This window comes from Urocitellus parryii, chromosome 4, assembly GCF_045843805.1.
Source record: "Urocitellus parryii isolate mUroPar1 chromosome 4, mUroPar1.hap1, whole genome shotgun sequence".
Lineage (NCBI taxonomy): Eukaryota > Metazoa > Chordata > Mammalia > Rodentia > Sciuridae > Urocitellus > Urocitellus parryii.
Genome location: NC_135534.1, coordinates 107,499,127 through 107,516,001, shown reverse-complemented (window position 1 = coordinate 107,516,001; position 16,875 = coordinate 107,499,127). Strand labels below are relative to the sequence as shown.

Below are 16,875 nucleotides of genomic sequence, written 5' to 3'. Positions count from 1 at the left end.
AAGGCAATGGGGACAGAGCACAGCCCTGGCATGTAAGCCATCTGGTTCAAATCTAGGGTCCTCCACGTTTTGCATGGAGACCTTGGTCCCTACATGCTTGAGTTTCCACATCCAGGTTCCAGACACCATCAAGCTCACCTCTGAAGGTTGTAAAAATTATATAGTTTAACAGAAGTCATGAACACAGAGTAGGTGCTCAGTAAACACAATGTCACTCCCTCTCCTGTGACACAGCCTTTTCAGGTGATGGTCCACTGCCCTATCATTCCCTCTACTCTGAGGGGCAACAGAAGAAATACCAGAAAGAGAGTAAAAAGAAATCCATATGCCAATGTGCCCACAGTCCCTGGACCATAGTCACCTCTGCTGCATCCCAGAGTCAACACCGGAGTAACAAATGGTTTGCACGACCCTCCAGGTCCCGCGTGTCTGGTAGCCCTGCCACTTCAAATTAGAACATGGGCCCACAAAATATCCCATTTCTTTGTATTTCCCACAACCATAGTGCAGAGCAGGACTCTGTTAAGTTCTAGGAGACAGGGAACAGGCTGGACCAGCTGCAGACCCCGGGCTTCTGAACCCCTTGCTCCCAGCAGTTGCTTCTTGAAGCACAAGTGACTCTGGCCTCTCTGGAAAGATGACAGGTAGAATAAGAGTCTGCTGGGACTCTGGGGGGACATTATTCTCTCCGGGCCCTATGGCAAGAAATAAACACATCACTCCAAGCAGAACCCAGCAGAGCTCACGTGACAGCCTCAGATAACATTCAGCTTGTAGGCTACTCTGCTGGCGCCCTGACATGTTAGAAGCGGGGAGATTATTAAATCAACGTGATAAAGTACTTCCTGTTACACAGCCCCTTCCCGGCTGTCTCTCGTCTGCTGGCACAATCTCCAGTTGCGGGAATGTGGCCAGCATGTGCGGTACCCGCCACCCATCAAGGAAACACATGGGCTTCAGCGCTCTGGATGCCTGGTTTTCATGCAAACAGGAGCTGGGTAATTTGGGACAAGGATGGGGCTAGGGACAGTTTCCAAGGGCACAGCCCACGCATCAGGCCCTGTTCATGAGGAGGTTTCTGAATAGCTCAGCTTCCCACCTTGGAAGGCTTCCACACTGAGCAGCGGCTGTGGAAGGCAGAATAATGGCCCCAAAGGCTGTGAACATCCCAAACCTTGCACCCTGAGAGTGTGTTAGTCCCTCACACTAAAGGGGACTTTGCAGATTCAACTAAGGTTATTGCGCTCAAGATGGGGAGATGACCCTGGATAATCCCAGGAGTCCTCAACGCTGGAGAACCTGTCCCAGAGGAGGCCAGTGGGCCTCGAGGTGAGAAGGGCTGCTTTGAAAATGGAGGGAGAGGGCCAAGAGCCAAGGACGCAGTAGACTAGAAGCTGGGAAGGGCTCTCGGCTCACAGCCAGGAAGAAAGCAGGGACCTTGGTCATAAAACCACAAGGAAGTGAGTTCTTCCAGAGACCCCAAAGAGCAGGCAATGGATTCTCCCCTGGAGCCTCCAGGAAAGAACACAGCCGACATCTTAGTTTTAGCTCAGTGAGACTTCTCAACTATAGACGGAGGTAATAAATTTGTCTTGTTTGAGCTGCTAAATTCGTGGTAATTTGTTATGACAGTAATAGAAAACCACAGCAACAGCAACCATGGTGGCCCACCAATAACAGCTATTATTTATTGACTTCCTATGACTGTCAAGCATTCCGCTCGCTGACTTCTACACCTTTTCTCTCCCGTAAACCTCAACAGTTATATAAGGTGAGTTTTATTATCCCTATCTGAAAGCAGGCAACAGACACCAAATACTTTAATTTGCCCAAGGTCACATGCAGAAACCATAGTTCAATGCTAGGTTTATGTATCGGTAAAGCCCAGACCCCTCTGGGTCCCTAGAAGGCCATCTAGTTACTTGCCATCACTGTGGAGCAAACTACTATTCCTTGAAAGGAGCAGAAAGAACAGAAATGATATTTACTGAGTATTACTATATGCTACACATTGTGTGTGATATGTTATATAGCTCCTCTTAATTAATACAGTGATGGGTGATAAACTCTGTCATCTCCAGTTTATAAACGGGAAATTGAGTTTGCCTAAGTGCACACAGATGGTAAGTAGTATTTGGGTACGTGATTTCTTTTCTTCTTCTTTGGTGCTAGGGATTGAACCCAGGGGTGCTCTACCATGGGCCGCACTTCCAGCCCATGGTAGAGTAGATACCTCAGTAAAATACCCAGCCTGACCTCAAACTTGCAATCTTCCTCCCTTGGTTTCCAAGTCACTGGGATTACAAGCTTGTGCCTCCATGCCTGACCCGTGCCCATGGATTTTGAATCTGAGACTGGACTTGCCCCATGAAGCCTGGGATGCGAAGACTTGAACCTGAACTGTGTCCATCCTCATGGCTTCATGGTAAGACAGGCGCACATTCGAGACCCAGCAGGGAGCCCCACCCAGGTGGGGACTACAAGACAAGAGTAGCAAGTCTCCAGGAGGTGGTGGCCCTGCCTCACCTTCTCAGGAGCCTCCCAAGAGCCACCTTGTTCCCCGGGAGATCATTCCTGTGACAGCTGAGGAAGAGGTCGATTAAATAAAGGGAAAGCTCCAATGGGTAACTGACTCCTCCCCTGTTTCATCTCCACCACCTCCACTGCCTTGAGGTTCTAAGGCAACCTCGATTCCCTTAGAACTCTAGGTTCTCCAAATTGGCTCTACAGGGAGACATTTGCATTCAACCACGGTTCCCAGATGAAGATCCCTTTAATTTCAGAAACCCCAACAACTCTAGGAAGTGCAAGGAGAATTCCTTACCCATGAGCTTGGGGAAGCTCACTCTCTGCTCCAGGCCGTTGACCTGAGATTTCCGGGTGGCTGCCCAGGGGCCTGGGTGCACCCACTGCAGCCGTGCTCCAGCATGGGATGGTGGCTGGTGGCTCCTTGGAGTGACTCCTTAATACAGCTTCCTGTGGAGGCCCCTGGGGCTGCATGCCTCCCTTTTCTGTCATCTCTGGGAAAATCCCTGTTCTTTCATCTGTGAGCTGAAAGCTCAAAGTCTCATGTTGTTAGATCCCTGCCGCTGGGGGAAATTTATGAGTATTGCCAGCAAAGTGGCACTCCCTCCCCTGCCTGTGTCACTCTGCTCAAAAGACCATGTCCTAGAAAGCCTGAGAACGCATAGCTCAGAGGAAGTCACAGAGGTGACTCTACCTAGGAAACCCACCCAGCACCCAGCCCCTTCACACAGGTGCCTTCAGACCTTGCAGTAGCCGCAGCCCCGGGTGCTGCGAGCAAAGCCCAGTCTGGGAGGAGCAGGGCTGTGTCTCACAGCTGAGTCCCAGGTTGGCCTTCCAGAACCAGAGCTTGGGCAGCCAGGGTTGCTGGGAAGGGGTCTAACAACAGGCTCTGCACTGAGGCCACAGGTGGGAGCAGGTGCCTGCGGACATTGGAACCAGAGGAGGGGAGTGCCTGCCTCTAATTTGGGGAATCTTGTCCTCATTATGAAGAAGAAAAAAAACCCTTTCCGAGGAGGGTGGCCAGGATGATGAGTGGAAGCCCAGCAATGCGATGGAAGGAACAACGGCCCTGATAATGGATCTCTGGGAGAAAGAAGATGTTAGAACAGGAAATGACGGTGCTTCTGGTCTCCGAGGTACCATCACAGGGAACAGCCTCAGAACTGCTCTGTATGGCCCTGGGGGAAAGGTGGAGTCTGAACAGTCCGCATAGAGGGACAGAATTGGGCTTGATAGAAAGAAAATCAATGGTCATCACTATTCAAGGTGGATGGGCGACATTTGGGTCCCGGCCGCCATTTCGGATTTTGCAAACCTAAGCACAAGCGGATAGTCATAATTGGTAAAGTCTCCTGGCAAACAACAAGCAGACTCCTGGCCAAGAGCAGCAGTGTCAGGAAAGCACTGGCAGCAGGTGGCAGAGATCCACTGGGATTTGGGCCCAGGTGCAGGTCTCTGGGCTTTTGGGAAACTGAGACCAACAAGGCCAGACATGCTCCCAGGGGGGTCTGGGCACAGTCACAGTATTCAAGCGAGGTCTCTGACATGATGACAGGAGAGACTTGGGTACTGCAAGGGCCACACTGGTGGGGGTGGATTACAAGCCAGGAACCTGGTGTTTGGATCTGAGGAACAAAGCAAGATCCACAGCCAAGACTCATGTCAATGCTGAGTCATTTAACTGCTGGCCTGGGCTTCCTCAGAACAGGAGCAAGATCAGCCTCAGGACCTGGGGTTTGGCTGCAGGAATCAGAGAACAAGGGGACAGGGAGCCAACTGCATCACGGCACTGTTCCCAACAAGCAATGCTTGGGAAGAGGTGCCTCTCCGTCAGGAAGACCACCAGCCTGTGCCTTCAACTCTGAAGCTCCTCGGGGGCCTCCCTTGCCTCTGCATCATTCATTTATTCATTCAGCAGGTATTTAGTGAGCATCTTCTATATACCAGGTTCCATTTCAAGTGCTGGGGGAACAGCAGAGAACAAAACAAAGCCTTTTTCCTCATGGGAAGATTCAGACAAGAAACACGTAAGACAAGAATGCCAGCTAGCAATAAATGTTACAAAAAATTAATAAATAAAGCAGGGGCAGATAGAAAGTAATGGGGACAGGGGAGGGGCCAAGGACAGTCAGGGTGTGACCTACCGGTTATGAGAGAATGAACCATGCAGATATCCAGAATTTTCTAAGCAGAGAAAACAGCAGGTACAAAGGACCTGGGGTGGAAGCCCAGTTAGTATGTTTGGGGAAAAACAAAGAAGCGAGTGTGTCTTGGTTGGGGCTGGTGTGGTGTGAGCAAGAGGCAGAGGGGTAAGGCGGGAGAATGGAACACACAGTGGGGCCAGAACATAGAGGGCCCCATGCCATTATGAAGACTGTGTTTTATTCTGACAAGAAGCCAGTGATGGGCCAGAGCAGAGAACTGATGTGATGTAACTTACAGTTTAGGAGAATTGTTTTGCTGCCATTTTGAGAAAAAAGCGATCGCATCAGGGAGACACAGAGAGCTGGGCACCGTGGCACACACCAGGGACTCGGGAGGCTGAAGCAGGAGGAGTTCAAGGCCAGACTCAGGAACTGAGCAAGACCCTCAAAATAAAAAAAAATAAAAAGGGCTGGGAACGTAGGTGGTAAAGCACCCTGAGTTGCATCCCTAGTATGGTGTGGCGGGCAGGGGATGTCAGGGAAGCTGGTAGGAAAGCTTCGTGATAATGCAGGGGAGGCAGAAGATGGTTTGGGACGGCAATGGTTGAGATGGAAGGAAGTGGTCAAGGGCTACCAGCTGTGCTTGGAAGGAAGAGCCAACAGGATTGCGGATGGAGAGGGTGTCAGATGGCAGAGGAAGAGGAAACTACGGACAGGCCAAAGTTCAGAGCCCAAGTCCAATCAGATAGCACAGCATTACCATCTATGAAACGGGGAAGACGGACGGCAGGAGAACCAGGCTTGGAACGGAAATCAAGAGCTCAGTTTAACACATGTCAAGGTTGAGCTTCTGTCGATCCAAGTGGGGATGTGAGTGGGCAGTCGGAGGTGTGAGTTACTGAGTCATGGAGCAAGGTCAGAGCCGGAGGTGAGGACAGAGAGTCATGTCCTGTAGAGGCACCTGGACCAGAAGAAAGCAAGATCACCTACTGGGTGAGGACAGAGAAGAAGCCTCAGGACAGAGCCCTGGGACACATTCACATGCAGAGATCAAGACATGGAAAGGGAACGGCAAAGGAGTCCAAGGCAGAGCCACAGAGCTGGAGCAAGGACCGGGTGAGATGTGGTCCTGGGGCCAAGAGAAGAAGTCCTGCAGGCAGGAGGCAGTGGAAGACAGGCCAAATGCTGCTGCTGAGCCCAGTAAGATGAGGCCTGGGAACAGATCGCCTGAGTTAGCCATAGGGGCGTCACTGAGAGCTGAGAGTCTGATTGTGGAGAGTCCTATTGATAGGGAGAGCGAGAAAGAAAATGGAGACAACTTGAATAGGCAATTATTTTGCAGAGCTTTGCTGTAAAAGGAAGGAGAAAAATAGAGAGGGATGATGAACAGGACGGGGCTAAAGGGGGTCTTTGAGAAGGTGATCATTCAAATCCATTAGCCAGTGCCTGGGATGAAACTCTCGTGTGGAGAGTCCACGGTGCTGTGAGGACACAGAAGTTGGAGCCCATCCCTTCAGGATGCTCTCGGGCTCCTGGAGTAGATGGAATTAAAATGAGGTTTTTAAAAAACTGTTTGCATAAAACAGGTGGGTAAGTACCATGAAGACAGGGAGACACGTGCGACAGAGCACGTGCCCACCTGCACATGGAGAATTCTGGAAGTAAGAGCTCTCCAAACCAGCTGGGACTCCCATCGCCTAGAACAGGGTGAATTTAAAGCAGGTTTAAAAAAAAAAAAAAAGAAAGAGACAAGATTTGGTGAAGAAACGGGGGAGGGAAAGGGGCAGTGGAAGGTGAAGAGATGGAGACCAGCTCGTCCATCAGTGCTCTCTCTCAGTAAAGAGGCCGCTTTCCCAGCGCCTGCACAGGCCTGGCTAGCACTTTAAGGGCTTTTTCCATAGAATCGTCTCAAGTTCTCATGAAAACAAAGTAGGCACTATGACCCCATGCGACAGATGAAGAAATCGAGGCACTCAGAAATTAAGTCTTTGCCCCAAATCATACAGCTATCAAGGGAGGAACTCAGATTCACCACCAGGCAGTCTGATTCCAGAGCCCATGAGCTGGGTTAACCTCTACACTATGCTGGAGCCTTCTGGAGGCCAGCACAGAGGCACTGTCTCCCTGGCCAGGGGACTGTGCAGGCCAATGCACGCCCAGCAGCCGACTAGGCTGGGCCCTCTCCATAGCATTCTCTCAGGGTGAACCTAATGAGCCTCTTCAGCCCAGCCCACCAGGAGTCAAGGTGGAAGGAGAAAGCACAGCTGTCTGCAGCTTTCTGCCACCCGTGCACCCCACCACCCCCCCAGGAAGCATATACGGAAGTGTGCCTGCTTGTTCAGACAAGTGTGACCACGGGCTCGCATGCAGGTGAGCCATGAGGCTGAATGGGACGTTCTGGCTCTGCCAATGCACATGAGCATACCCCACCCTCCCTCCCTCCCTCCCTCCCTCCCTCTCTCTCCCTCTCTCTCTCTCTCTCTCTCTCTCTCTCTCTCTCTCTCTCTCTCTCTCTCTCACACACACACACACACACACACACACACACACACACACAGTGTGGCTGAGATCTAAGCAGCTGCCTCCATCACCTGGGCTTCTCCAACTCCTCCATCAGGGTCCACAGGGAGAAGGGAAGCAGCAGACGGGCCAGGTCCACACCGACAGAACTAAAGGATCAGCAGGGCTGTGTGTCTTACCTGGCTTAGCCAAGCAATTGGAACCAAATGGGGTCATAGCTTTAATTAGGCAGATGGCTGCCTCAATCTAAGCTCTTGTTAATGGTTATTAATGAGGACACAATGATACTGAAATGTCTTCCTGTGAGAGCACGAGACCAAAGGCTAAAATATTATATCACAGAATCCCAGGTTGGAAGGGGTCTTGGAAGTAACAGGTCCAACCCTGCCTCCGATACTAAAATCCCTTTCCAACCTATCTGTGGCCACTTCCAGCTCTGGGGACCCTGGGGTCCAGAAGAGCCCATTCCTTCTGCCTGGTGAGCAATTTTGTTTTACACAGAAGCAAAATCTCTCTCCATAATTTCTACATTCCCGCCCCCTGCCCCACAAATCCAGCTTGCAAATGACTCGCTCCACAAAGCGAGACTTTGTAAAGCATGTCACAGAGCTGGAGACAGGCTTTTGATATTCCGAGAAGTTATCACCAGTGCTGGTTCTCCCAGTGCCATGGTGATCTCTGTTCACCCCAATGCGGCTGATTAGGCCACCGGCCACCCTGCCAGGCAGGCCTGAAATCTGCTGTATCCAAAAGGGAAGTTCATTGAGGGACAAAATGAGGCCTGGGGGAACCAGGTCACCCTAACACAAATGAACACAGGCAGCCACACACCAAAATTATATGGAAATCAACTCTATTATCTCTAGGACTCGCAGTTACGGACCAAGGGCCCCACCCTTTCATCTCTGATATTCCTGCCACTGGGACCTTGCTTAGTTTTCTTGCAGAGACCAAGCACAATGTTTAAGAAAACAGAACACATAAGCCAGACTGACCAAGGTTCACTGTCATTACTTGCCTGTTCTCTTTGGCTCAGCCCTACTTTGTCAGGCCCAGGGACCAGAACACTGGCCCCTATTGGCTTTGAGATGTCACCCATTGTGAATGGACTGCCAAGAAGCTACTCAGGACTCAGATACTACTCACTTTGTCCACTTTGACCTGGTCACTTATCACTGCACAAGCCTGAGCAAATCACAGACCCTGAGAGCTTCAGGTTGCCTCCACGAGATGTGTTCCCCTGTACCTGCTTCACAGATGCTGGGGGACCTGAACTGGTGCATGCAATGCCCAATACCCTGATACCACCCGGCAGCTGAGAGTCAGGGGCCCTGGTGCTGCTAAAGGGGCCTCTGCCAGTTCACTTTGCCTTTGGGACCCCAGTAATTCTCCTCTATGAAATGAAGCATCTAGGCCTAATCCATCCCTGGCTTCTCAGCAGAAAAGACTTCAGCGTGTGTCTGTGGCTCACACTGGGTTCTGGAAAGGGGAAGGGAGGTCAACACCCTGAAATCATCCTGTGTGATGCTCCCGAATTGAGTGAGGATGGATAATGACACACAGAACAGGGCCAGGTGCCTGTCTGACGGCAGCCAGTCCTCCCTTGCCCACCTAAAAATGTGCTGGTGGCAGAGGTGAAGCAAGGGGGAGAGGAGAGAGGTCCTGATGCATGCAGAGGTCTGTGCAGGCACACATACAGACATTGACCGGGGCAGGGAGCGGGGGATTACACCTGTAATCCCAGCCGGGCAAAACACTCATGCTCCTAACTATATATTTTGTGGGCTAACAATAAAATTGATTAGTATTCTTAAGCATTCCGGGAGGAGAGAAATTTGAGAACTGAAAGGTCAACTCAAGATTCAGAGCTTCCCATAGAAAACCCACAGAGCAAACCATGACTAAGCCCTCGGTGGGCCAGGTGCTGCTCTAGACCCTGGGAATACAGGCATGAATAAAGCAGACACAGACTCCCCTAAATTACTCAGCAGAAGAGAGATTTATGTCCCAGAAATCTTTCTATATTCCCTTTCTAGGTGACAGATGAAGGAGAAAGTCATCAATTTCTATTTGTCACTAATGTGAAAGACCAATTGATTGTCTATATGGATGACTCAATTTGGAACCAAGATGAAAAGTTACGCACCGATCAAAATTTCATAAATCAAATCACATGGTAAGATTATTAGGGGAGCCCACTACTCAAAAAACCCCATGGTAAACCCTCAACTAGGCCAAGCATCTTGGTGTGTCACATATATTTAATACACAGCAGAAGGCCAACAGAAAATGTTTTTTATTCTTCCCTCTTGTCTCCCCCAATTCTCCTATTAGCTTCATCTTTATAACATTTGAATGTTCTAAGTTGAACATTCCCTGCAAAGAATTCAAGCTCTTTGGAGGAAAGCAACTAAGTAAAAAAATGTAGTTGTAAAGTGCTCGGGGGTCCTAGTAAGGCAGAGTGTCCAATAAATCCAAGCACTTGCTGCTCCACCATGCAGGGAAACCTTAAGCAGAAAAGAGATTCAATCGCTGCAATAACTCACCGATGTGTCTGGTGCCACCCATACCAAGCAGGACTTCCCAAACCTCTGGAATTCCTAAGCCTCAGCTTCCTCATCTGTCAGCTACACTATATGTTTCTAGGAAATTCTTTGGAGGTAAAAGTGTTAAAGAAAAGCAAGATAAGAGTATGTTAGCTATAATGAGTCTATCTTTGAATTTCTTTACCAAACACAACAAAATGTACTTAATATGATCTCTATAATAATCAGAGATCCCAAGCTGAGCACGGTGGTGTACACCTGTAATCCCAGCAGCTCAGGAGGCTGAGGCAGGAGGATCTCAAGTTCAAAGCCAGCCTCGGCAACTTAGAGAATATTCTCGGCCCAACAGAGATTAAAGCCTTTCCCACAGCAAGTGATTATTTTGACTGTTATCATTTAGCACCATATCCCCAGTGCTTGTCACACTGCATTCAATAAATGAATTGAATTAATTAATGAATGAATAATTGAATCAATGCATTTATTATTGCAGCCAAAACTTTCCATAGAACCCAATCAGGACATTCAGCCAATTCTTATTCTCTCTTCTGTGAAAAACAGATATATGGACATGTTCTCCTCCTCTTTCTCCTGTCTACTCCTTCTACTTCTTCCCACAGGTCTAACTCTTTGCACATAGGTAAGACAGGAAGAAAACAGTTTAAAAACATGGTACCAAACATAGTATTTGGGAAAGGCCATGGACGCATCCATCACTCTTTCTGAGTTGGAGCCACACATGTGCATACGCCATGTGCCCAGCCTCCAGTGGAGTCCAAAGTCTGGTAAGAAAATGCTGTGATAATTAGAATATTGCACCATAAGTGCAGGAACAAATGTATGTAACAGCGGGAATGGGAGAATGTTAAAGAAAAGATGAACTCTCCCTGGGAGGACAGGAAGATACTGGGAAAGGATTTGCAGAGAACAGTTTAAGCCAGTGGTGATGCAGGAGAGTTGATGGAGATGCTTTCTAAGCAGAGGGGAATGGAATGGGAGGAAGAGCACTTATGACACAGGAAGGGCATGGGCAAAGCTTGGAGTCAAGTTCCTGGTACAGCCGGGCCACAGCGAGCAATTCAGCATGGCAGGAGTCGGGGATAGAGAATGCGGCAGCTGGAAATCCCTGCGTCCATCTGCCTAGAGAATACATACCGAGTTCCCTGCATTAGGACAGCATTGGCTAATGTCTGAAATTTTCCAGAAGAAATTAGAGAACACTATAAGAGGTAATAATCTTCACCTACTGTGGAAGGTGACTCTGTTCCCCAGTGGCTAAGGGAGTTCACCCATGGGCACATGGAGAGAAGAGTCAAGGGCAACAGGCTCTCAGCTGACCACTGCTAGCCAGGTCACTTGCCATGTGACCTTGGCCAAACCACTGACCCTTGGGCCTGTTTCCTCATCTGCAAAATAAGCAGGTTGGATAATGGATCCTTACTACCTTTTACGTCTCTGACATATTATGACCACAGTTGATCTCTTTAAGTAATGGAGGTTCTATAGAGACAGGGTGGGGTCTTCCTGGGACATTTATTAACTCGTGGCTCCACAGTCACCACTCAGGACCCAGAGGGACAGAAACACAATCAAAGAATATTTTCAGAAGATGGATGGCTGAGGGGGCTGACATATGCGTGTGAGTTTGGGGAATTTATGCGGGCAGCCTCGCAGCCATAAATAAAATCCCTTTCTCTTACCCAAAACCTCATTTGAGGGTAAACATTGGACACTGCAATAGACAGTTTGGCTTTGTCTCCCACCCTGTGCCTCACTTGAATGAAAAACAGCCATCACAAGACAGGGTAATGGGTTTGGCGGCTTCTTTACAAACATCCATATTGTCACCAGCGACAAGCGGGGCTGAGGATGGAGCAGGCTGGACCATTTATCTCTGAGATTCTGGGTCCTTTTGTGCAGACCTGTTTTGACAGCCATCCACTCTGAGACTGGGGAACTGGGGAAAAACCCCCCAAAACTCCAGTGCTGGGAGCAGTGATTCCCTTTCCCAGGAAACTCTCAAGGACTTGGGAGACCCCAAAACAGTCTGCCCAGCAAGCCCACCTGCGTGCACGGCTGCCTACCATGAGGCACAGCTACTCATATTTTCTTGACCTATTTCTCTTTCCATCCCTGCCCTACTCCACTTCCCTTCTGGAGTGCATGTAATTAGCACCTCTCCATCCACAAGGATGGGAAGATTTTTAAAAGCTCCTAACTCTCAAGATAATCAAGGAGACAGGAAAACAGGTCCTGGCATTGCTGTTTGGGTTTTTCTCTTTTCTTTCTCTTCCTTGGCTTAACTCTGCTTCCTGGTCTCTGCAGGAGATGGGGCCGGTTTGACCTTGTCAGCCAGCAGGCCCTCAGCTGGAAATCACGGGAAGTGGCCTGGCATGAACCAAAGCTGGAGGCCAGCAGAGTCTTGATTGACAGCTGAACAAGCACCGGGCAAAGTGTGGATGTGGGAGCATACGGGGTCCCTGCAAAGCCCTCTGTTGTCAGCACAGCAGCCAAGAGAGGGATCTGTTGGCTCCACTTTCTGTTTCCCTCCAGGAGAACAAGTGTCAGGAGAGCCAAGGCTGCGAGGCACTCCCAATTCTGGCTCAATCCCTTTCCGCTTCCCATTATTGACAAATGGAAATTGATGGGTTACCGCTTTATCCGCTCATTTAGAGGGCCTAGAAAACCTTGCAGCAAATGCTGAATAACTGTAGGCATCTTATAAATAAGCATCTTAAGGATATGAACCATTTTCGCACTGCCACTAAGCAGAATTAAATTAGATTTTGAAGTTGCTGCAGAAATGAATGAAGAAGAGGGAGGGAAGATTTTGTTTTTAATTCCCCCTAATTTTTTTTTTATAAAGACTGTAGAGCAGGAAGTCAGGGCAGGGTGAGAGGAGAGTGGAGTCACTTGTGCATACTTCTGATTTCAAGCAGAGCCTCTACATATGCACAGAAACATGCCCACGGCATCACAAGGGGCAGCTCAGAGACCCGGAGGCTCAGCCTCCGACCTGGCTTGGCCAGGGTCTCAGCTATTGACCTGCCTCTGCCCGTGCTGGACCATCACCACATGCCAACCATAATCTCGGCCCTTAGGACCAGTCCTGATGGCAATTGGAGGAATCTTGGAGTTTCAAGTCCTTTCCCTGGATTTAGTCTTAAACTTTAAGTCCTTTTAGGATCAGGTTTAGGATCCAGATCCAGCATCATTTAGGTCACCCACACATGGCTCCCACCCTAGTCTGTGAAGAGAAGCCTCATGTGGTCATCCATCTGGATAACCTGCCTGGTATTTGACTCTTATAGGGCTGTCACCCAACCTTGTCCGTGGGTCCCTGCTGGTGGGTCTTCTTGTAACCAACACAGAGTTAGATTTATCACTGCTGTGGCCCACCCATCTGTCCACTCTGGCCCCCACCCCACATGCACATGTAGAAACTACCGACACCCTCCCATCTGACCTGACCCCACAGGTTCTCTGGCTGAGCCCTCTGATGCCCACATTGGGCCTGCTGCACTAGACCGTCCTCAGCCCTGCAGCCAGGACTGAGTCCCCAGTACTGGAGATCTGGAATGCCTTGGCCTGCAGTTGGCCAGCCTCACTCAGTCCCAGCAAGAGAGGAGACACATGATCCCCCGACCTCCGGCTCCAGGTTTGGAGTTGCTGATGGTACAGGTAGCAGCTCTGGCTACCCACCCAAGCAACAAGGACAGGGAGAGACGGAAGGGATCCTGCCCTTCCTCTCAGAATCAAGCCACAGCCAGCAAACAGCAAGCCAAGGGCAGGGTCACCAAGCAGACTCCTGGATTCATCCAATTTGCCAAGGACACACCACCATCTCCAGGGTTCTTTGATTGGTCAGAGAAGAGAAGAAGTGACCCATTCTCTTACCTCTAGCCCTGGATTTGAACCCCCACGGCCATTCTCACCCTTCTTTGTCACTAATATTTGCCTCTTCATGGGTAGGCTGATTCTGTCATGAACTGTACCAGGAAGTTATCACCAGGGGAGCTCAAGTCAACCAGATCAGATCTGTCAACCTCTTGCTGCCTCAATACCACCACCTCCGCCTCCTCCGTCCCCACCTCTGCCTCAGCCAAACTCAGGAAGGCACAGTGCAGGGTCGGGCAGCCTCCTGCAAGGCTTGGGCAGCACCCGGATGTCGCCTATGGATCCTTGGAGTAATGGTTAGGAGCATCACACATAGCCAGGCCACACTTACCGATCCTCAGGGAGTGTGGGCTGCAGGCCACCATCACGAGCCACGCTGGAAGCAGCACCAAAGGCGCCGAGAGGCCGGGCATCTTCTATAAATCCTCATGGAGCCCTCTGCTGGTCTGGGCATGACATAACTCTGTGAGAAAGCAGAGGAGCAGGTGAGTGCTAGGGGCTTGGGAGCCGCCCTTACCCAGCTCAGAGACCAGGGCCTCCAGGGAGAGCCACTGGGGAGGGTGACAACCCCACACCAGAAATTCCTGTAGGAGTGGGCCATGCCGTTCCTCCCCATGCCCACCAGGCCCAAAGAAAACATGCCCACCGGCCTCCTGGTCCACTGGGGGCAGGTGCTGCAACTGAGGCTCAGGACTCACAGCACCTCCTTTTCTTTCAAAATCTCCACTAGGGAATGAGGACTTCCACCTACTCTTAAGGAACAGCACCCCAGACTGAACAGAAGAGGAAGGGGGGAGGGTCACCCCTAGCCCCAGGCCCCCGGCATTTTCCCGTGCTAGACAGTGGGGTGGGGAAGAGGCTGCGTTTAAGTCCAGCCCCTCCACTCGCCAGCTGTCTCAGTTTTCTTGTTTTGTAAAAGTGACAATGACCCCTCTTAGAGGAGCTGACCTGAGGAATAACTAAGCTAACATAAACATAGGAGAAGCTGTTGAAGAGGGGCCATGAGAATTCCAGTTCCTCCCTGGCTGCAAATACCAAGGGCAGAAGCACACATTGCAGACCATCAGAAGGTTCCACGCCTGCTTCTGTGGCCTGCTAAAAATTAACCCCCTCCCCAGCTTCCTCCACCAACTCCTCCCTTCCTTCCTGATATCAACTGCAGAGCTGTGAAGGGGAACGCCTCCCCCCAGGGCAGTAGGGTTACTATCCCCCTCCCACTGTCAAGACCTCTCAGGCACCTTAAGATTCAGAGTCAATAACCAAGCAGCTCTTCCCCCATCACAAGGATGAGAATAGAGCTGGTGAGCACCTGGATATGCTAATCTCAGGAAAGGAAAGCAGAAAACATTTGAATGTTTCCTTCTCCTGCCCTCAGACAATCCAATAGAATAATGAGCAAAAGATCTGAATAGATACTTCACTAGATAATGTATTCCAATGACCTGCACAAATTTGAAAAGGAGCTCTGCTTCATTGGGCATCAGGAAAATATGACTTTATATCCTAACAATTATATGTTTACTCACCAGAATGGCACCAAAAAAAAAAAAAAAGACACCATCAAGTGTTAGTGAGGTTGTCGAGCAACTGGAACTCTCACACAGTGTCAGTGGGACTGTAAATGCATTCGGCTGCGTTGGGAAACCAGTCTACAAGCACCTTTCATAAACCCTAAAGACCCAACAACTCCTCTCCTGGCTACATCTCCCACAAAAATGCACAGATATGCTCACCAAAGACTTGGCCTGGAACACTCAAAGCTGCACTCTTTGGATTTCCTCAAACTGGACGATACGCAAAAGTCCAGCAGCAGAAAGGGGAAACATACTGCATATTCACACAACGGAATGGGATGCAGAAATGTCAACACAACACAACAGCCAAGGCCTCAGCAAGGATGGCTCTCATCAATATAATATGAGCAAAAGAAACCAGGCACACGATTCTATCTACCCAAAGTGCAAAATGGGCAAAGTTATGCTGCGCGGTCAGAAGTCCAGTTAGCGGTTAGGGTGTGCACTAGCATGAGGGCTTCCAGGATACGGGCCTTTTCTTTTTATGCTGTACTTCTAAAAAAAAAAAAAAAAAAAAAAAACGGTTTTTTTTTTAATAGCATCCCGCCTCTCTGACTTGCAGTTTCCTGTGCAGAGTGTCCCCTCTCCCTGCAGCATGCTCCCCTCCTTGCCCCTGCCACTTGCCAGAATCAGTGTCCCCTCTCCCTGCACCATCACTGCCACCATGGTGGCTGTGACAGCAGCACTTTTCCCTCTATGGCTGCCGCCTTTGTGTGTCTCTGCCTGGGATCACTGTAGCTCCTTAAGGGCAAGGGCTGTTTCCAGCTTCCTGTTGGGTCCCCAGAGACTACTTAGGCACAATGTCCGCACAGTACCTACTTGCTCAATGAATGGAAGGCCTTAAGCAATCCCCTGCTAGAAGAAGACAGAGGGAGATAAAGGGGAGAGGAATGGGATAAAGCAACTGCACTGTTGGCAAGTCAGGCCCAGAATCTTTGTCCCCCTAATTCACGGGTGTTAGTGCAGAGACAGGTTAAAGCAAACAGTCTCAAGGGAAGCTGGGCGTTGGTGCTTGTTATGGATAAAGTTGATTACTCAGTGATTATCTGTCTCCTCACTACCATGTGAGCTCAACAGAGGTGGAACTGAGTCCTTGTCCCTCTGGTGAGGTTTCAAGGTCCAGGATCCAGGATCTGGAGTGTTCGGCCTGCATACACAGGCCTCCCTCAGTCCTGGCAAGGAAAGTGCTATGTGATTTCCCAGATGGAAAAGGGGGTCTTGTCCTGTTTCTCCAAGATCAATGCTTTTTTTTTTTTAGCCCTAAATTATTAAAATATTTTTAGTTAATAAAAGCCAAGCTGTTAAGTTTTAGACTAGACTCATTTTAACATTAAACTAAAATTAAGACATCAAATTTCTTTGTGAAGGATCCCTTCCTGCCTCATGTGGAAAAAGTGAAGACAGAAAAAGAAAGAGGTGGAGTCAGAGCCCTGCCCAGCCCTGCCTCTGTGTGACCTTGAGCGTCACACTTCGCTGATGTTGCGCCCAACTGCCTCATCTGTAACAGTTTGTGTGGTGGATTAAATACAATAAAGAACATGGAAAAAATTTCCAAACCACTGAGCCCTCCACACGTTCAACATGGTGGTTTGTTTTATTCTTGTAAAGTTTAGGAGGAGATTATTTCTCATCATCCTGCTCAGGGTCACACAGCTGTAATCCAAGGCA

The 16,875-nt window shown here is 49.6% G+C and overlaps 1 protein-coding gene across 4 annotated transcripts in view; it reads right to left on the bottom strand.

Moving 5' to 3' along the window:
* The window catches only part of Grik4 (glutamate ionotropic receptor kainate type subunit 4), a 281,673-nt gene extending 267,627 nt beyond the window's left edge, over positions 1–14,046 (bottom strand). For all 4 annotated transcript variants that reach the window (XM_026403467.2, XM_077797752.1, XM_077797753.1 and 1 more), the window contains exon 1: positions 13,965–14,046. In XM_026403467.2, coding sequence (XP_026259252.2) covers positions 13,965–14,046 — 82 coding nt within the window. The remainder of the gene's footprint in view (positions 1–13,964) is intronic.
* Positions 14,047–16,875: the final 2,829 nt, after the last annotated feature.